Below are 21,140 nucleotides of genomic sequence, written 5' to 3'. Positions count from 1 at the left end.
GAAGGATCCCCCTATCCTGCCCTCCGGTACCTCCTTAATCAATATGTCCCTCACCACCTGCTTGTGCTCTGCTGCCGAACGCAAATGGTCAGCCCACCAACGAACCCTCATATCCCAAACGAAAACCGCCCTGCAACAAATCTGCATCTTCCGGTCTCCCTTAGAATCCCAACCAGCACTCCAACCTTTTGATGTTAACCAGAGTATGAGCCCTTTGCACCAGGTCCATAGCCCCCTCTACCACCTCTAGGCCCTGAACCTTGCTGCGGGTGCCTGCCCTGGCCTCCCTCATACTGCTTCCACTGACCCCTGCCACGGTCGTTAAACACACAGCACCCCCTGTCCCATAGAAATTGACAACGGGTGGTTCCCAGAACATTTTGAGCATTCGTGGTGTAATTTGCAATATTTTCGGGTGCCCAATTCCTTTTTAAAATTCCAAATAGTCCCTCCTGACCAAAGCAAAGATTTTGAGAGTCCACCCCAGTGGGAGGCACCTAAAAGGGACAATACACAATGGGCAGGCCACTTGCCATACAAATAGTCTCCTCACCCCCCTCCCATCACCCCTTTTGCAGCCCCCATGGTGTGCTACTATAAGTCTGAATCTAACTTGCCCTATTTTGCTTCCGGGTCCCAAGCCAAGTGAGCCCTAGACTCCTCGTCGTACTGCGCTCAGACAAAAAATCCCCCCACCCCCCATGATCTGGGCATTCCTAATCACGTCCATATACTTGAATATAGTTGAATATAGCCACGCAGCGGTCTGGATATTTTCTGCAATAAGCGCTAGCATAGATTTAAAAAAATGCTGCCATCCAATTCTCTATCGTAATAGGAACTTTTGGCTGCTTGTCCAGCTCGTATTCCTCCTCCTCCTTGGAACCTTTCTTCGACTGCACCTCTTTGTGCAAGAGCTTTAACATCTCCATGTACTCCCCTTTCCAAATGGGCTCCTTTATGCTCAACATCAAATGCACGCTATCCGCCATGGTAAGTCTCCAATTATCACAACCCTCGCTGTACAGCTGCTAAGGAACAAAGTTGAACCCATGTAAGGCAAAGATTGCAAAGATTAACACTACCCCATAAAGCTACCAGCCACCAGGTCACCAAAACCTAAAATGGTGGCTGGTAGCCCAAGCAAACCCCCAAATATACCTTGGGCTTTTTTTGGGCTAATATAGAGGCCAACACAAAATGGCAGTCTTCGGTCAGCTACCTCCCAATCCTCCTTGGGAAGAACAGGGCTGTAGCTGAAAGCGCCCAGGCTGTGTTCAATCTGTAAGGGTGCTGTGTGCCCTAGGTGGGAGTGGTCCGACAGCTTTGCAGGTCACAAGGAGGAGGGCTGCCACTAAGGAAGCTCGGCAAATCCAGCGACAGGCCCTCTTGCACACTAGCTCACGGTTCTTTCAAAAGTCCCTATGGAAATACCTGACCTTCGTGCAGAGCGAGGGTCAGCGTGATGGCTTGATAAGGCCTTGCACTGCCTTTAATAAAAAGTTTAAAATAATCAAAAAGGCAGTCAGTGGGAGTAAGGGTGGTTCTTTCCACACCTAGAAAGAAGCCGCTGCTGAGTGGTTGGACAGTGTAGTCCCTGTTGGGGGTCTGAAAACAGTTGTTTATCACCCCCTCATCTCCACTCTGTGATTTGCGTCCAAGTGACATTGCCCACTGCCACTATTTTCTCGAGAAGGCATCTGGGAATTTTAACTTGCCTATGGTGACAAGGAAAATGTGTATTCTCTACAGTCTCAAGGAGATGCCATGTTGACCAATAAGATTTGTGCCTATTCTTGACCATATCAGTTAAGATGGCTAGCAGCTAATGAAGACAGAAGTCACCTGCTACATTGCCGGTAGTTATCTTATACCTTAAGAAAAAGATAAAAGGCTTCAGGCGACTCCTTGGCTTGCTTCATTGGCGCCAAGATAAGCCAAATGTTCTTTTTTGAGTAGCCTCACAGCACCAGTCAGGACCCCGAGTATCCTCCAGCACCATGCAGCCAAATATGGAAAGCATAAGAAAGGACACATTTAGGACGAGAGAAATCTCAATGTCCACATCTGGGGGAAAGTAGCTAAAACTGTGACAATCCTGACATGTTCCAAACTCCATACGGGGCACCAAACTCCATACGGGGCACGTTAGGGCACCCTATATAGATCTGGATCTAAAAGGCAAGACAGCCATAGAAAAAGTGAATTTGTGTGAAGACCGGATTTTGTCATTTTGCTGAAAGGGCAGAGCAGGTTGTCTACGTTTCCTTTTGTTCAGAGGTTCAGGCTCCCCTTCTTGATATGCCCTTTGACGCAAGTCCTTTTGTGGGAAACATTTCATTGACCTTCTGCAGGTCATACAATGTCGTAGTCTAGTCTCTTGCCAGGCTCCAAAGCAAGACCTGGGTATCTTTTTGCAGAACGTGCTTCTTGTAACACCAGGAAAGATCGGCATTAAGGCAACTTGCCAGCGAAATCACGATTCCAGCTCAAATACCAGGTACCCGAGATTACCAAGATGATGATTTGATTTTTTTAATACAATAGCAGAACACAAACACACACTACATAAAGTACTCATGGTATTTAAAGAAGTGGGCATCCCCCTGAAACCTGAGAAGTGCCATCTATTCAAAGAAGAGTTAGATTATTTCTCTTATCCTATTCCCAGTATTGGTAGTCACCCCACATGTTCACTAGTACAAGCTATATAGTGTGGTACCGTCCACATGACAAGGACTCTTTGAAATCATTACTTTCATGAGCAATTACTATTCAGAGTGTTTTCAAGGATATGCCATAATAGTACAACCACTTAGAAAATAGTTTCAAAAGAAAGTACAGGTTTTCTGGGATGATGCAGCTCAAGAGACATTTGTTAACATCATATCAGTAATCACTCATGCTCCAGCTTTGTCAGCATTTAAACGAGACTACAAATGTACCTTAACTGTTGATGTAAGTTAAATTGGGATGCGTGCTGTACTATCTAGATTTTATGGTAACTAGGACCACACTGTTGCCTTTGCGTCGCACTCGTTTAAAACATCACAGTCTCATTATAGTACAATAAAGAGGGAGGCGTTGGCGTGCGCTTGGGCCATCGAAATTTTTTAAACTTTCCTCTGGGTTATGAGTTTTGAGTTATTCACAGACCACTAGCCTTTATTCCACGTACTCAATGGCAATTGCTCAGGAAAAGCACCAGCAAAATTGGGCATACTACTCTCACGACTACAAGAATACAACCTCAAAATTGATTACATTCTTGGGGGGAAAAAACTCTAAGGCAAACTTTTTATCCAGAGTGCCTCTTCAGAACGTTGAGTCTGTTAAGGATGCATCTTAACCACCCCCAATCTGGTTTCACATGAAGACTGGTTGTCCGTGGCTAAAAATGATAATGTTGTATCATTAGTAATGGAATTTGTCAAAAAATGGTGGCCAAAGGAAAGGTCTTTTGATGCCCCCCTCAGACCTTACTCACACATTACGAGTGAGCTCTCAATTGTTGACCGAATCCTCTTGCGTAACGATGTTACTCTTCTGCCAACTGCAGTCAGACCTATACTTTTTCAAGCTGCCCACCATGCTCATGTAGGGGTGGGCTCCACTTGCTAATATTTAAAACAATACTTTTGGTGGCCTGGTCTGGACGCAAAAGTAGCCGACTGGATTTCTTCTTGTAACACTATATCCTTTCAGATAAACACTGGCTCATCCACACTTCATTTTCCCGAGGATCCCTGGTTTAAAGTTGCACTCAGTTTTGCAGGACCTTTTGATTTACTACCCTCTGAGGCCAGTAAGATACCCTGGCTGATGTATATTCTTAAATTTACCAGGGATCTAGGGAGACCAGAGTATTACCACCAACCAGATTCACTGCATAAGATTTCAAGAAAGGACTTAAAGCAGCTGTGCTGGTATCATGTTGAAACCCTGAGACTAGGTGTGGAAATGAACAAAAAACTTGTCATACAGCATCAACTCACCTTAGTCACTTATACTATTCAGCCTTACTTGATTTGGTGTCTGGAGGCCTTTGACCGTTATTTATTAACAAGATTCAGGTTTGATGTCTTCTTTCGTTTAATCTCATTCCCTAAAGTAAATGATTGGGGAAGAAATTTGTGTAAATGCCCATGTGACAATTTGTCTGCCCAATCTACGCTGCACGCAATTTGTTTTTGCAAATTTTACACGTTGGAAAGGTCTAGATTGATCAAACCACTTTTAAAAAAAAATATGGTACCTGGAGGCGATGTCGCCCAGCTTTGCTGTTTTTAATATCCTTAAATGATGTAACATGTGTGGCCGTTATGCTGGGTTTTAAAAAAAGTATCTTAAAGAAAAGGAAAAGCTTAACCATCTGCTAAAATATATGTATTTTTTTAATTATTTCGTTAATGTAATGAATTTGTTGCTTTTATAATTTTATGTATTTTAAAGTCGAATAAAGCTTTTTCATTCATTCATTCATACTACCCTCTGACCAGAAATGTCTACTGGTTCTAGTAGAATATTTTTTTTTAATGGGTTTTCTTTGATTTTTTTTATTATGAAGGACCACATAAAGAGTTGGTCACTGACAATGGAACTCCCTTTAGCTCAAATTATGGAATTCATTCAAAATCATCACAGCAAAAATTATGGGTGGCCGTGTACTCACCGACCTCGAATGGTCTGGTGGAAAGAATGAATAGATACCTAAAGAAAGAAATTCAATCTGCATTGTTCAGGAGGGTCCCTGAAGAGGATTTGTCAAGAAAAATTATGGGCATACTATCTAAAGCCTCATCACGACTGGTGTCTCTTCATGCTGACTACTAAGGAAAGGAAAATCTAGGTCTGAAGTTTGTCCAAATTGGGTAGAAGATATCATACCCAAAGAAAAGATGTGACACTGTGACATAGCCAAGTTAGTGAAAGAATGAGTTGATGTAGCACAAATGAAAATATGTTGTGTATGATAGTTCACATGGTGGTAAGAGTGTTGAATTCAAAGTGAATAATTGGGTGTTGGTCAAACGACTCACCAGAGTCAAAAAATGGGAGTCAGTGTTTTTTTGGCCCATTTCAAATTTCCATGGTATCGGATGGCTCTGTTTTGCCACAAAACAGAGGTTGGTGGAGCAAGAGGGCTCCTTTTGGTTTCACTATTTAACAAGCTCATATAGTCAGTAAGCATAAAGGTCAGGTCAGTGAAGACTGATTTGACTTGGAGTCTAATGGCCATTCCTCTGTGGTATCGCAATCTGCCTCTTTGGACATTGTTCAGCATTCTGTCCATCAATTGTTCGTTTTGCAACAGGTCCAGGTTCAGCTTGAGATTTAATGAAGTTCCCACTCAAGACACTCTAGCAAAGTGCAACTGTCCAATCTTTGATCAAACCTTGCAGGTGCTCTGCTGTCAGTGTAACTCGATGGTGGCTAGCCTAGTCCCACAGCATTTAGATTTCTGTCCATTGGATTTGTGACTTTGCCCCTCACAGGTTGTTTATATAAAACCCTTGATCATGCGCAGAAAGGAATGCAATCCCTATGTGACTGCTATCTGTTCCAGCAAGCTTATGTGACATGTTTTTTACTTCACGCATCCACTTGTCGCTGGTAGCTAGATCTTGTGGAGGAGCTCCCTAGCCTTTCATGGAGGCTCTGGCAGTCATTACAAAGTGTGCCATAACCTGGTAGAAATATCAATCACTCTCTGAGTCCACCAACATAGCACTGTCTTCATCCGTAATATGACTGTGAATTAATTTGTACTGCGGGCCATTGGTTGTCAAGTTCCTCTGTAGCTGCCTTAAGCACAGTTGGCACGATATTTAAGGGCAGCAAGATTAAATCATCCCTGCTAATGACTTAAAGTGAGTTACTGAAAGTGAGTCTTTTCTTTGTAATCGCTGGATTTGGTCATGCAGTTGTTTCAAGATGAACAGCCTCATGCAATTTCGGCTTAATTTGACTTATGCTCCAAGTGTAATCTCATATCAGCCATCAGTTGAGTCATATCTGGATACACTGGTACAAGGGATTGAGGGAAATGTTCTGAGGTGTAATGAAAATCGCAAAGTTGCCTTGTGGTCCATATTGTTCCCACTTACAAAGTGTAATCAGTTGAAGTAGAGTGCCAGTTTAAGCACAAGGCTATTGATGTAATGTCACACCTTCACACTTCCATTAATTATGCAATAATTGGGCTATAAAAGTAGAGGGAGGATACCCTGCCCTCTTCTGTCTGCCTCTGGGTAAACAAGTAATGAATTTAATTGTCCATACATCATTAAAATACTTTTTTGCTGGATTATACACAAATAGGTTTTACATTGCATCATTAAAGTCGCAACTATTGACTATATGTGCATCAAGACCATTAAATACCACTCAGTCTCCTCCCCCAGGTCAGATGGCTGATACAAGGCAGAGGGAACATATACTATTGCATAATGAGGTGATATGACTTTGGTCACATTCCCTGGATAGAAGGGAAACATTGTCCATTTTACTGGAAGATCATGACTTCTGTTTTATAAAGGTAACCAAATCTAAAGCTGTTGATTGTATTACTCTTAATAAGGAAATGCTATGAACTAATTGTAAGATGTATTTCTGATTTAGTTAATCAGTGGAGCAAGCTGATGAACAATGAAATTAAAAAAAAATCTAGGGCTTGTATCTGGATCTAAAGTAAATGTATTTAAAGCATTGAAATGCACTCTGTCAACACTAGGATTGACCGTCGACTGAGAAGATTAAACTTTCAGAGCGCTGGTCTTTCATATGAAATCTTGCCTGAAGGTCAGTCTGTTTTGTCTTAGATCCTCATCACCCAAATCCACAGGAGCTAAGCAGTTTCTGTCCTTTTGTACCTGGGTGGTTAAGCCCTAAGCGCTCCCTATGACTGACTCCTCTTCAGGAGCTTTCTTCAGACCCTGTGCCTCATGTGTATCCACAATGATCTAGGCGTTTGGCCCTTAATGCCTACGGGGTCACTCAATCACATGACGCAGCCCTTTCTAAACCGGTTGTCTCTAACTCTCAAATAGAAGGAATCTGTTCTAAAAGCCTGTTCATCTCAAGACGAGGGAGTCAGACGTGCGTTGCCAAAAGAGATACTTGCAAAACTTCACATTATGGTCCAAAACACAAAGTCCTCCTAACAATGATGTCCTTCTGCTTTCTGTTTTTAGTTAAATGTCAACAGGATAGGCAACCACTTCAGGAACAACTGGATCAACAGTGGCAACAAGAATCAGGAATAACTAACTCTAGTAATACCCTAATCAAACAGTAATTGGTCTGGTGTCAAAATATCCTTTACCATTTTAAGATTCAGGATCTTTGTGATTCACCTTCCTTTCAAGGTTACCGAGGGTGTCCCTGTCAAACGGAGTGGTGCCCCTACACAGTACTAAACTACAACAGACCCCCCTCAAAAGAAGAGTCTACATCCAGGTTCTGCACCTTAACCAAACATCTCTCAATGTAACACCTGCCGTCTGGTGATTTCAACTGAAGAGGAATTGTAGAAGGTACCAGAGTTTCATCTATTGCAAACAAAAGCATTTTCCCCACTAATGCACTCCATGGGGGACTGCATCTGTAGGAGGCTGGCTTAGTATATGGTGCACACTTAATGAAGTGATGCACCTTGCACTAATCCAGGCAACCCTTATGATTTTTGTGGTCCCTGATAACCTTAAAAGCTCTCAACGGGGTAGGTAGGAGAGCGGCCTTTAGGCTTATCTTGAAGGAGTGTAAAGAATCTTTTTCTTCCACATTTACACAACAGTGTAGATTAGATGAGAAAGACCCACACAGTGTCTATGAAAAATACGCCTTTTTGTTAACACAACACTGTCACTATCACTTGGTATATTTCCTAATCTGAAGATATCAACAATACACATAAGAATACTTCAAAGAAATCAGTCAAGTTGCACAATTATACACTGGTCTCCAGGGGAAGACTAACCCATATACTAAATAAGTGATCTGCGAACTGCAAAGGAGAACTGGACTTAGACCAAAGGGTTTAGAAGAGCTTGGAGAACCAGGAACCACCCAAGGTAAGTACCCAGGAACCCCAAGAAAGCTGTGTGCAGAGTGGAAACACAGAAACATGTCCAGTAGAAGTCAATGGAGAAGATGCGGTTTCTGTTTTAAAGAAAAAGAACACTTCCCAGAGGACATTGAAGAAACCCTTTGGAGGACGAAAGGTTGGAGAGCCACTCCACCCACGACTGCCCCAGGAACCAGGTTACCTGCACCAGGGAAACCGGGTGCATTGGGGGTGAAGTGACAGCAGAGCCTCTCGTAGATGACAATAGATGATTTGGGAAGAAATAATCTGGACAAGGCTGTGAAGAAGTCCACTGTAAACAAGGGTGGATTCTTTAAAAGGAGAACCTGCAACCAGAGGGTACAACAACTGTGCCACTCGAGGTGACCAGGAGGTACAGAAGCACAATGCTCACCCTTGGCAGGAAGCTCAGAACACTTCACGAGGACCTTGTTGCTGCAGTTGTGGGACCTGGTGACGCTGTGGAAGACCAGGAGCCATGCACAATCTTTCCCATGTTGGATGTCGGTAGCCTGTGTCTGGCGGGAGCACCATCAAGGACCTCAGGCATCTCACCAAAGATGTAGGCACACAATGCAAGGGATGCGGGGAAGATGCTGATCTTCGAAGGATGAGGTGCTGTAGGCTAGAGCTTCTTGTATCCCGAAGATCTCTGGAGTGCAGAGCCAACAAGCCTTTGCAACGGCAAGTCGACACAGTGCACAGGGTTTGGATTCAGTGGCTCTGACAAGGGATACTGGTCTCCAAATTGCAGGAAGACAGGTCAGGCCTCTGGGGAGCTATAGATCCACCATCTGTGTTGCTGAGCCTCTGGAAAACAGTAGGGCGAGAGGAGCAGCAGACCAGTCATCTTCGATGCCGTACCTGCAGATGCAAGAGAGTGACTCCTTCACTCCAAGGTAGATTACTTAGGATGTTCTTGATGCCCACAGGTTCCTGAAGATCCTGAGCGAAGCACAGACACAGACGAGGCAGAATACTTGCAGAACAGCTAGACCAGGAGCAGCAGGAGTCTTCCTTGATGCAGTCTCGGTTCCATGCGAAGTCCAAGTGTCCAAATGGTCGAAGAGTGTCTTGGTTTCAGAGATGAGTCTTGTTTCACAACAAATCTGAGGACCCACCCAGGGGAGGCCCTCAAATACCCAAGGAAAGGGTTTGAACGTCTCTGGGATCCCACCCAGAGGACAGCTAGACAGAGGGGAGATTACTCCCCCTGTCCTTTGCCAGTTTTGCGGCAGAGCAGGAACCAAGGATTCCTGAACTGGCTCAAACTGGTGTATACAAGGGAGGCACCAAATGTGCTCTTCAATGCAGTCTGGTGGCACTGGAAAGCGCCCCCACCCCAGCCCAATACACTAAGTCCTGTCGGGGAGGTGGTTACACCTCCCTTTGACAGGAAAGCTATTGTTCTACCTTCCTGTGCTCAAGCTCAGCTCAGCAGCAGGAGTGCAGAACAGGGTCTGTGGTCGGTGGCACCACTAGCTTGCTGGCAGACCCTGAAAGACTGTAACAGGGAGTACAGGGGGCTCCTCTGAGTAGCTCCCAGTACATGGGATCATACCTCCAACACTGGAAGCGGTGTTGGGGTATGATTCCAACATGTTTGATACTAAACATGACCAGGTTTGGCACAGCCATTCTATATTTGGACATCTCGTAATGACTGATGTTCACTATATGTCTTAAAATGGCTGACCACATATACAAAGCTTGGAGCATCAACTCCGGGGTTTGTAGAGGTGTCCTGCTCATGCAGGGCACCCTCACACTTATAACCAGGCACTGTGCACTCAACACTGAAGGGCCTACCATAGGGATGACTTAAAGGTTTTAAGTACAGTGACCTCAGATATAAGAAAACGTATATCTGTTGTGAGAGGTGCAACCATCACACACAGGCTGCAATAGTAGACCTGTAGTCAGAGTTTAATTGGACTCCCATGGCTGGCACAAAACATGCTGCAGCCCATGGAAGACAACTGGTGTACCTATGCCCTGGGTACCTTAGTACTATATACTAGGGAGTTATATGTCTAGTGTTGCATCAGTTTTTAGTTACTTCAAACAAAGGGTATATGTAATTTGTGGCAGCTATTTGTGCCCTCTTGAAACAAGGTGTTGTTGTGAGGTACTCAGCTTGCACTCGTTTGATTACATTAAAGCCTCTCATCCTCTTGAAAGAAGACTTAACTACACTTTGTACAAGAAATATGTCAACACTGGCAGCTCTGTATCCAGGAGGCCTCTGCTGACAATTGGAAGAACATGCACACATCAACTGAATTGTATTTCCTGGACATAAATGTTACTACTGAAGCCCAAGTGGGACAAGCACTGCATAGCTATATTATTCAGTAACTAGTGCCTCTATTTCACATTCCTAGTATTTGTCTGTGTATTACTGCTTCTGACTCATGATTTCGGCATGCTAATTTATCCAGTATGTGGGTGTCTTTCATAGATTCACATGCCTGAATCATTCCCCGTCGCCGAGACGGGAGCCTCCGGTACATAAAAAAGTAATGTCCTAAGGACATACATAGAGAATATAGGCCGAAGGGCCTCCCCTTTGGGGCCTTTCCACGTCCTTATGTAAAAAGGACCGAACTCTCATCGTTAGCCAATCAGCTCCGACCTCCCTCTAGAACCTTCCCGGGAGGAGCCTCAGTCCCTCAGATTTTTCTACCGCACGTTGTGCTAGGGAGTCTCCAACCTGAGCTCTTCAGGTTTTCCAAAATTCGAAGTCTCAAACTTCGCCGAAATTCACTTTGTCAAACAAGGATTTACCCTATCATCGACTACATGTCGGAACCTACTAAGAAAGCTTCGTCCATGGCGGACTCACAGAAGAAAGCCCTTCTAAGGGCCTGTTCCTCCTGCGGCAAGCAGCGGATTCAAGCGGAGGACAAGCACGACCTGTGCTTATATTGCCTGTACCCTGACCACGTCACTGACAAGTGTAGGGTGTGTAGAGCCTTCCCAAAGAAGACGGTTAAGGAAAGGGAAAGTCGCCTTCGCGAATGGCTCGACAGGCTTAAGGTCCGAGACACTCTGGAATCTTCCGAGGGTAGTGTCTCCGCGACCTCCAAAGTCTCCAAGAAGAGACCCAGGGTGCAGTCCCCTGGTGAGACAGACACTCCTCCTAAGAAGGCGAAGAAGCCTTCGGAGGCACGCTCCACCACCTCCTCCGTGTCTGTTAAGGATGGCCAGAGGTTCAAGAAGCCCGCTCCATCTAATAAGCGGACCACCTCGGTCACGACCACTGCGTCGACCACTACGGCCTCATCGCCCTCCGCGACGGCCACGACGACCACCACGGCATCCTCAGGAGCACCGGTCTCCTCGACCATTCCTCTGAAACCTTCATCTAATACGAAAGCGGCCTCTTCGTCACCTAAGAGGTCTAAATCTACAGGTACGCCTTCGCAAAAAACACATCATACCGAAGGCTCGTCACCTAAGACATCGACGTCAAGTTCGTCTCCTAAAACGTCGAAGTCAAGTTCAAAGAGCACACCTTCGACAAAGATATCTCAAGTCCAAGGCCCTGCCATCAGTAAGCCGGCGAAACCCTTATCCCCGCAAAATTTGATGCCATTGACCCTGACGGAGGTGACCAAATCACCAACACACACGGCAGGGGCGCCATCTTCACGCACGTCGCTGGAAGAGACCCCGGCGCCATCTTGGAAAGAATCGAGATTAGTCGAAGTCTCTATTCACTCGATTCCAACGCCCTCGGTTCGCCCAACGGTGGACTTAGCACCCGAGCAAGAACAGGACACACTCCAGAGTGAGGAGTCCGACGAAGAACAGGAGGTTCACGAAGAACACCAGGACGTCCACGGGATCCGGGACGAAGTTATCTATCAAGGCAGCTCCCTGAACGTCGACACGGTGAACACCCCGATGATCTGTTTGCCACTGTCTCTGGTCAACGATTTGAAATCCCTGGTGCAGGACTATAAACAACGGTTCCCGGACGCAGACAACGGTGCCCGGGTACCGGTCACCCAAGCGCAACCGTCGGCCTCGCACCCTTCCGCTCCCCAGGCCCGTCCTCGGAGCCAACTCCGACCGCAAACCCAGGCGGAGGACTCATCGGAAAGCGAGGAGGATGAGACGGACTTAGAGGAAGGCGAAGTGCAAGACGTCGCCTCGGACCACAGAGACGAAGATGCCGATGCTGCGTCATCACACCATTCGTCTACCCCGGCATCCCCACGACCGCGCCACTCTGAAGCGGTGGACGTGGGAGGTTTCCACAAACTGGTGGACAGAGCGGCAAAGAGGTTTCACATGGCAGTGGAATCCGCGGAAACGGAATGCTTCCTCCATGATTTCAAGGAGCACACCCAGAAATCGGCCAAGTCTATTCCTCTTATAGACTTTCTGTGGGAACAGGGCAAGAAGCTGATGCTCACGCCTGCTTCGGTGCCTGCGGTGGTTCCGCGCCTAGACAAAAAATATAAGGCCCCGAACTCCGCACCCGCCTGCCTGACCGGCCACCCCAAACCGGACTCGGTTGTCACCCAGGCGGCCCAAAAACAATCCCGCAACCCCTCCTCGCCGCTGTCTGCGCCCCCGGACAAGGAAGGACGGAAGCTGGACACCATAGGCAAGAGGTTCTCCACCACATCCGCCATGTCCATCAAGGTGGCAAATTCCATCGCCCTCCTTGGCCGCTACAACCGCCAGCTATGGGAAGACATAGCTCCCTACCTCCAAGGCCTGCCGGCCACAGTCCAGGACGAGGTGAAAGCTCTGCTAGCAGAAGGACAAAACTCCGCGGCAGAAATTATCGACTGCGCCATCGACGCAGCCATGACGGGATTCCGCCAGTTGGCCGGGGCTGCCGTGCTCCGCCGCCAAGGCTGGCTCAAAGCGACGTCTTTTCGGCAGGAGGTCCAATCTAAGGTGCTGGATATGCCGTTCGATGGTCAATTCCTCTTTGGGGAGAAGATAGACGAGGCACTCCAGGCCATCAAAAAGGACACCGACACGGCAAGGGCTCTGGGCTCCCTCCAGTCCCGGAACCAATCCTTTCGAGGGGGCCGCTCCAGAGGTCAGTACTCCTACAGAGGTTCCTACCAAAACCGGTCGTCCTATTCCTACGGCAACAGGAACCAGCCCCAGCAAAAACAACAGTCCCGACAGTCATCCTATGGGAGATCGTCCTTCAGAGGCAAATCCGCCAAGAAGGGCACTGGCGGCCGCCAGTGACCATTTACTCCAGCCAGTCCCACCACCGTCTCAATCCTTTCGAATTGGGGGAAAACTGACCCACTTCCTCCACAATTGGCAAAAAATCACTACGGATCGGTGGGTACTACATATAATTCAATTTGGACATTCCCTCGAACTGGTCAACACCCCTCCCAACACCCCTCCGCTGCAGCGTGCTCACAAACACCTGCACCTCCTTCTCCAGGAAGTCTCCACCATGTTGGTCAAAGGAGCCATCGAACGAGTCCCAAAGTCCCAGAAGGGGAAGGGTTTTTATTCCCACTTCTTCCTGGTCCAACAGAAAGGGGACAAGTGGAGGCCGATCTTAGACCTCCGGGCGCTCAACGCCTTCCTGAGGAGTCAATCCTTCCGGATGGTCACACTCCAGGAGATCCTGGGAGCACTGGAGAGAGGAGACTCGATGGTCTCCCTGGACTTACAGGACGCCTACTACCATATCCCCATCCTCGTCAGGCACAGGAAATACCTACGGTTCGAAATAGCGGGCAGACATTACCAGTTCAAGGTCTTACCGTTTGGCCTCAAATCTGCCCCACGTATCTTCACGAAGTGCTTGGCGCCAGTGGCAGCCTTCCTGCGACAAAGGGGTCACCAGGTGTTCCCCTACCTGGACGACTGGCTGGTGAAGGCTCCTTCCCCGGAGGACACGTTGGCTTCCTTCAACCCCTGCAGCGCTCTTTTCCAACAGCTGGGTCTGACGATCAACCTCAAAAAATCATGCACTACTCCATCGACGAGGATCACCTTCCTAGGAGCGACCCTGGACACGGAGCACGCGAAGGCTTTCCCCTCAGAGGACAGGATCAGCAAAATACTGTCTCTGACCGCGGCGGTGGCCAAGAAGCCTCGCCTCAAGGTCCGGACGTTCACGTCCTTGCTAGGGATGATGTCTTCATGCATTCTCCTCGTACCGCACTGCAGGCTCCGCATGCGCCCCCTGCAGGAGGCGCTGGCGAGACAATGGAAACAGTGTTCCGGCTCATTCGACGACATCGTCACGATCACACCGGCCATCATAAAGGCCCTTCTGTGGTGGAGAAACAAGACACACCTGACGGCCGGCTTGCGGTTCCTCCTGCCGCCGGCACCACTGGTCATCACGACCGATGCCTCGCTGGAAGGTTGGGGCGCAGTGCTGCTGGACCTTCGAGTCAGCGGCAAATGGGACGCCCAGGAGAAACAACTTCACATCAACCTCCTGGAACTGAGAGCAGTGTATCTAGCCCTACAGGCCTTCCTGCCACGTATCGGCACTTCCCCTGTGCTCGTCAAAACAGACAACACCACGACGATGCACTACCTGAACAAACAAGGGGGAACGCGATCTCTCTCTCTCTCACGAGAATCGCAAAACATCTGGAACTGGTTGGTGGCGCACGGCCTCTCCCTCAAAGCGGAGTACGTGCCAGGGAAGGACAACACCATCGCGGACGCCCTCAGCAGGCAGGCCTCTCTCTCCCACGAATGGGAACTCAACGGCGACACGGTGGCCCACGTCTTCTCACAATGGGGCACCCCGAGGATCGATCTCTTCGCGACGGCAGGGAACGCCAAATGCCGCAGCTACGCAAGCTGGCATCCCCAACGGGGGTCGCTGGGAAATGCTTTTTCCATCGGCTGGTCCAGCGTGTTTGCGTACGCTTTTCCTCCGTTCCCGATGATACCGAGGCTCCTCCGGAAGATGAGGACGGAACCGTGCACGCTGATACTGATTGCTCCGTACTGGCCGAGACAACATTGGTTCTCGGATCTACTTCGCCTGTCCATCAGGCCCCCGATTCACCTGCGACAACACCCGAACCTCTTGACAATGTCCGGAGGCCAAGTACACCACCCGAACCTCCGTTCGCTCAACTTATCGGCCTGGCTCCTGAGCACCGTGAGTTCGGAGACCTAGATATACCGCAGGACTGCAGGGCAGTACTAGCCAAAGCGAGGGCGGGCAGCACGACCAAGACCTACTCGCTGAAGTGGAAGAGGTTCTGCGTCTGGTGTTCGGAACACGACCTACACCCCCTCCGGGTCACCCCAGTACAGCTGCTTCCGTACCTCCTACACCTGGCTCAATCGGGGCTGGCTCACGCCTCCATTAAGGTTCATCTGGCTGCAATTTCTAGGTTCACCAGGACTCCATCGGGACCCTCCCTCTGGTCCAGTCGACTGGTAAAACAATTTCTGAAGGGGCTCTACAGATCCTTTCCGAGGCCTCGGAAAGTCCCTCCTACCTGGCAGTTGAACTTGGTGCTCAACCAACTAATGAAACACCCATTCGAGCCCATACACCGGGCCTCGCTCAAACATCTTTCCTGGAAAACGGCTCTCCTGCTAGCCCTGACGTCGGCCAGACGGGTCAGCGAACTTCAGGCGCTGTCCATTCAGGAACCGTATCTCCAATTCAGGCCCGACCGAGTGGTACTCCGGCCCAACCCTAAATTCATTCCTAAAGTGCCGTCAGACTTTCATCTGAACGAACCAATTGTCCTCAAGTCGTTCTTTGCGGACCCTTCCACAGCAGCGGAAAGGGCGCTGCATTCCTTGGACCTTAAAAGGTGTCTCAAATTCTACTTGGACAGGACCAAAGACGTCAGGAAGTCTTCTCAACTCTTTGTAGCCTACAGCAACCCGCGCATGGGGTTGCCCTTGACAAAACAGAGCATCTCACGCTGGATTTCTTCAGCAATTGCTTTCTGCCATGATCAGGCCGGACGGCCTTTGACGGACCGAGTGGCTGCCCACTCGACCAGAGCGATGTCTACGTCAGCGGCGCTCTTCGCTGGAGTGACGATCCTGGACATCTGCCGAGCGGCGACATGGAAGTCCCCGCATACCTTTTCCAAGCACTACTGCCTGGACATCGAACTGCAGAAGGACGCTGCAGTGGGACAAGCGGTGCTGCGCCATCTCTTCCAATAAGGTGAGCCTTACCTCGTCCCGCCATCCAGGTATGCACATTCTTCATGGTTTTCTCTGCTATATGCATGACTGTATATTACCATGTTTCTCTCATGTATGCACATTCTTCATGGTTTTCTCTGCTAGATGCATGACTGTATTTTACCATGTTTCTCTCATGTTGTCTGTAATTTATGCAGGCCTGCTACATCTGAGAATGTGCTTCACCACTATGCATGTATAACTGCTGGCTACTCTGATTCAGGCATGTGAATCTATGAAAGACACCCACATACTGGATAAGAAATGCGTTACTTACCTGTAACAGCAGTTATCCAGTATTGGTGTCTTTCATAGATTCACATGCAACCCTCCCGCCTCCCCGGTAAGGACTCACGTACCTCTATGTCTACATTGCGACACCCTAGCTGGGTGCGTACGAAAATCTGAGGGACTGAGGCTCCTCCCGGGAAGGTTCTAGAGGGAGGTCGGAGCTGATTGGCTAACGATGAGAGTTCGGTCCTTTTTACATAAGGACGTGGAAAGGCCCCAAAGGGGAGGCCCTTCGGCCTATATTCTCTATGTATGTCCTTAGGACATTACTTTTTTATGTACCGGAGGCTCCCGTCTCGGCGACGGGGAATGATTCAGGCATGTGAATCTATGAAAGACACCAATACTGGATAACTGCTGTTACAGGTAAGTAACGCATTTCTTACAAAAGATCAATTGCTAAATATGAATATTACTTCCCTGTAACTACAGTCTCCAGCTTTGTTATCTGATTGATGCGCCCCACCCCTATTTCCCCACACTACCTTTATTCAGAGGTTCTCTAATTATAGCTTACATAGTGTTGAGACAAAGTCCGAGTACGGTCGTCTTAGGAGCTGTGTCCAGAGCACATTCACCTCTATGGATCAAGCTCCAACAGTTTACAATTAGGTGATTGTGCTAGTAAATGAGTATTACCGTATTGCTACTACCACTGTATCGCTAGACATACTTGTTCATACTACTCACTACTATTCATTATGCTAGTGGGACTCCCAGCATAATGATTGGGAATATATGCAACCAATTCTATTTAGCCCTCTAATTTATCTGTGCTGCACTTCTAGAGGTCGATGCATAGCTGTTCCCCATTTGGAACAATGTCTCTACCCCACAGCATTCTGCGTGTGTGATTCAACCTCTGCTGTGCATGTTCCTATTTTTTATTATACTCCTTGTTTAACTTTACATCACTTGTCCTTACAGCTACCTGCTGGAGAGTACCACAAGGTTTTCACAGTGTCCCAGTCTCCTTCTTGCTACATGTACACCTATGTAAACACAACAGCAGTGGTGCTGGAACAGAATCTGACCAAACTTCAGGAACTGAAGGAGAAGGTGCAAAATGGAACTGGTGAGGGTAACTGCATGCTGATGGTGACATTTTCTTGTAACAGTAGTATTGCAATAACAATTTTGTTTACAGACTTTCAAGATGGTATAAGTGTGCAAAGCTGATGATAGCATCTATTTGACATTGTCATTCAATCTTCTCACTCATGGTAGATTTTAGAATTCAAACCAAAGGCACAAGCAGTTCTTGACATAATAGCATATGCTATAAAACAAAAAAGGGTTCAGTAGAAATCCACTTAATGAACCTCAAACTACAGTCATCCTCACTTTGAATCAGTCCCCTCTCTCCTACTTTGGAATTCGTTGTCCTTGGCAGTTCTCTTCCTCAAGTCCCATAGGCAGTCTCGGAAGGCTGCTTTTGAATGAAATTCTAATTCTTTCTGTGGTGTGGGTTGTAATCACTTGACATCTAAGAATGCCTCCTAGAGGCTCCACCCTTTTTAGGTCTCGCCTGTCGATGTGCATGCGCATCGAGCAAGGCGAGAGTATTGGGACTTATCCACTCTTTATCCACACTGCAAGGAATCTTGGCGATTCCTTGCAGTGCCCGTGACTTTTAAGCTCAATGCGCATGCGCATTGAGCTTAAAAGCGCGTGCACGTCCGTCTTTGTTTACCCGCTCCGCCCCCTCCCCTTCCCGCCGTGTCGCATTTCTCCTCCCCTCTCTTCCCTCCGTCTTGTTTATTTTACCCGCTCCGCCCCCTCCCCTTCCTGCCGTGTCGCATTTCTCCTCCCCCCTCCCCTCTCTTCCCTCCGTCTTGTTGCCTATGGGGGGCTGTGCTGGCAAGCAGCTCTGCTTCCTCTCCTCTTTCTGTTGAAACAAACAGCAGGGAGGGGAGGCGTTTCCAGGGCCAGCTCACTCTCGCTCTCTTCGTCTTGTTAGGGTTTTCACCACCAGAATCAAGGAGTGACAAACCAGCCAGTATGTACATTTTCAATTCAGAACGCCACCTTTTTTATGCACACTGATTTACACAATATTTCAGCGCAGTGCCCCGTTATTATTTCAAGGCGCTACATTTGCTCGTGACAAACATCTCGCAAACCATTTCAGCGAGCAAAGACGCGCCTCGCGCTGCCTGCGTCTATGTGACAGCGCGAGACGCTTCTTAAAATAGAGCAGCGGTCGCTGAGCTCCGGTTCAAGCCCTCGTAAACTTTATTTTTTCAATGCAATACGTCTGTTCCAAAACAAGCAGGCCCTCGGCCCGCCGCTGCCGCTGCACACAGGCTCCGTTGTGCCGCCGCGGTGAATCACTCCTGCAGGCGGCTGATCTCCTGGGGCTGGCGGGAGGCCAGGGCGGCTGCAGCTGGGCCTTGCTGTCTGTTCTCCAGGCCTGGGGGGCAGGAAGGCTTGGCGCTCACCAGCGCGCCCTGTTATGAATGCTGCCTGTACCCAATGTGCCCTCGTTCCTCGCCTGTGCCGGGACCCCGTCTTTTGCCTCTGGCTGTGGAGCGCTTCTCTCTGTTTCCACCTCGTCTCCCCGAGCGGGGGCCGCACCTGGTACCCCCTCCAGCCTCACACCCTTTACGCTTCCTGTCTAATGAACTGTGTTTCCATCACTGCTCTCTCTCCCTGCCAATGTCGCCTTTCTCTCCCATTGCCCTCTGTCTATGACCCTTCACCAGTCGCTGTCTCTTCTTCTCTGCCCGTCACCTCTGCAAGGGGGTCTCCTTTCTTCATGCCCTCCCGTCCTTTGTTGACATTGTCACTCTCAGCTCTCCTCACGCGCCCTCTCTCCTGAAGTGTCAGTAATCGCGGCCGCCGTTTCTCCCTCCCCTCACCTCTCTCCCTTCTTCCCTCGATCTGTCTGTAACAGAGTCACTGCTCCTCCCACTCTCTCTCTCTGTCTGCCTGATGCCCTCTCGCCTATCCTCCTATCCTGCCATCTCTCTCACATCCTGACATCTCTCTCACCACTCACCCTCACCCTCACTCACCCTCAACCCCTCACCCTCACTCACCCTCAACCCCTCACCCTCACTCACCCTCAACCCCTCCCCCTCAACCCCTCCCCCTCAACCCCTTCCCCTCAACCCCTCACCCTCACTCACCCTCACTCACCCTCACTCACCCTCACTCACTCACCCTCAACCCCTCACCCCCTCAACCCCTCACCCCCTCACCCTCACTCGCCCTCACCCTCAACCCCTCACCCTCAACCCCTCACCCCCTCACCCTCAACCCCTCACCCTCAACCCCTCACCCTCACTCACCCTCAACCCCTCACCCTCACTCACCCTCAACCCCTCACCCTCACTCACTCACCCTCAACCCCTCACCCTCACTCACTCACCCTCACTCACCTCAACCCCTCACCCTCAACCCCTCACCCCCTCACCCTCACCCCCTCACCCTCAACCCCTCACCCCCTCACCCTCACTCACCCTCAACCCCTCACTCACCCTCACTCACCCTCACTCACCCTCACTCTCACCCTCACTCTCACCCTCACTCACCCTCACTCACCCTCAACCCCTCACTCACCCTCACTCACCCTCAACCCCTCACCCTCACCCTCACCCACCCTCAACCCCTCACCCTAACTCACACTCACCCTCACTCACCCTCACCCTCACTCACCCTCACTCTCACTCACCCTCAACCCCTCACTCACCCTCAACCCCTCACTCACCCTCAACCCCTCCCTCACTCACCCTCACTCACCCTCACTCACCCTCACCCTCACTCACCCTCAACCCCTCACCCTCACACAGTGCAATAGGTCTCGGAGCATTTGAGTTAGAGCTTTTAGAATTGTTTATGGCTTTTTTTATTTGTAATTCTTTAGCATTGGCTACAGGAAACAAAAATGCTAAAGATTTACAAAAAAAACCCATAAACAATTCTAAAAGCACTAACTCTAATGCTGCGAGACCTATTGCATTTCCAATGCTTGTTTCATGAGTTAGTATTTTACTACCTTTTTCTAGGTGTTTCTGCCATTATTCTTTATCTCCATGACCAGGCTTCCTCATTTCTTCAGGTATTTCTCCTTGCATGATTTGACTGACTGACACGGTGTAGAAATGTGGAATTTATCAAAACATTCTCTACAGGAAGCTGAGTGAGAGAGACTAAATTTGTCTCAGAATTAAAACAGGAGAAATTGGCAAAGGTAGAGAATTGAATCCTGCTAGGTCCAGCTGAACTATAGGGTCTCTTGAGGTTGCTTGGTCTAACCCTTTTTAGGGGTGTCATACTACAAATCTCTTAGTTACCCCCTTTTGCAGTTTATAACGAGGTGGTTGACTTCTCCTATTACCATGTGTCTTCTCATAGTCGTGGGGATTAAGGTATTGTGGCGTAAAATCAAGGCCTCCTTTGATTGCTAAGTCCTCTAGGACTCAGTGTCGTGAAAGAAGATTAGGACCCTATCATCATCATCTCCTAAATCTCTAGAGGCTTGATTTGAGGATAGCATCCATATTCCTTTCAGGATTATTTTCTATTCTTTTTCCTACCAGACACCACTGTGGATACTTTAGAGACTGCACATTGTCCT

The 21,140-nt window shown here is 48.6% G+C and overlaps 1 protein-coding gene across 3 annotated transcripts in view; it reads left to right on the top strand.

Annotated features, from left to right (window-relative positions):
- Positions 1–21,140, top strand: part of GGCX (gamma-glutamyl carboxylase) — a 271,699-nt gene that overhangs the window by 225,378 nt on the left and 25,181 nt on the right. For all 3 annotated transcript variants that reach the window (XM_086943366.1, XM_086943367.1, XM_086943365.1), the window contains exon 13: positions 17,486–17,633. In XM_086943366.1, the coding sequence (XP_086799492.1) occupies positions 17,486–17,633 (148 nt within the window). The remainder of the gene's footprint in view (positions 1–17,485; positions 17,634–21,140) is intronic.

This window comes from Lissotriton vulgaris, chromosome 11 (assembly GCF_964263255.1).
Source record: "Lissotriton vulgaris chromosome 11, aLisVul1.2, whole genome shotgun sequence".
Taxonomy (NCBI): Eukaryota; Metazoa; Chordata; class Amphibia; order Caudata; family Salamandridae; genus Lissotriton; species Lissotriton vulgaris.
Note: the sequence above shows the minus strand (reverse complement) of the source record. Positions and strands in the feature narration are given on the sequence as shown.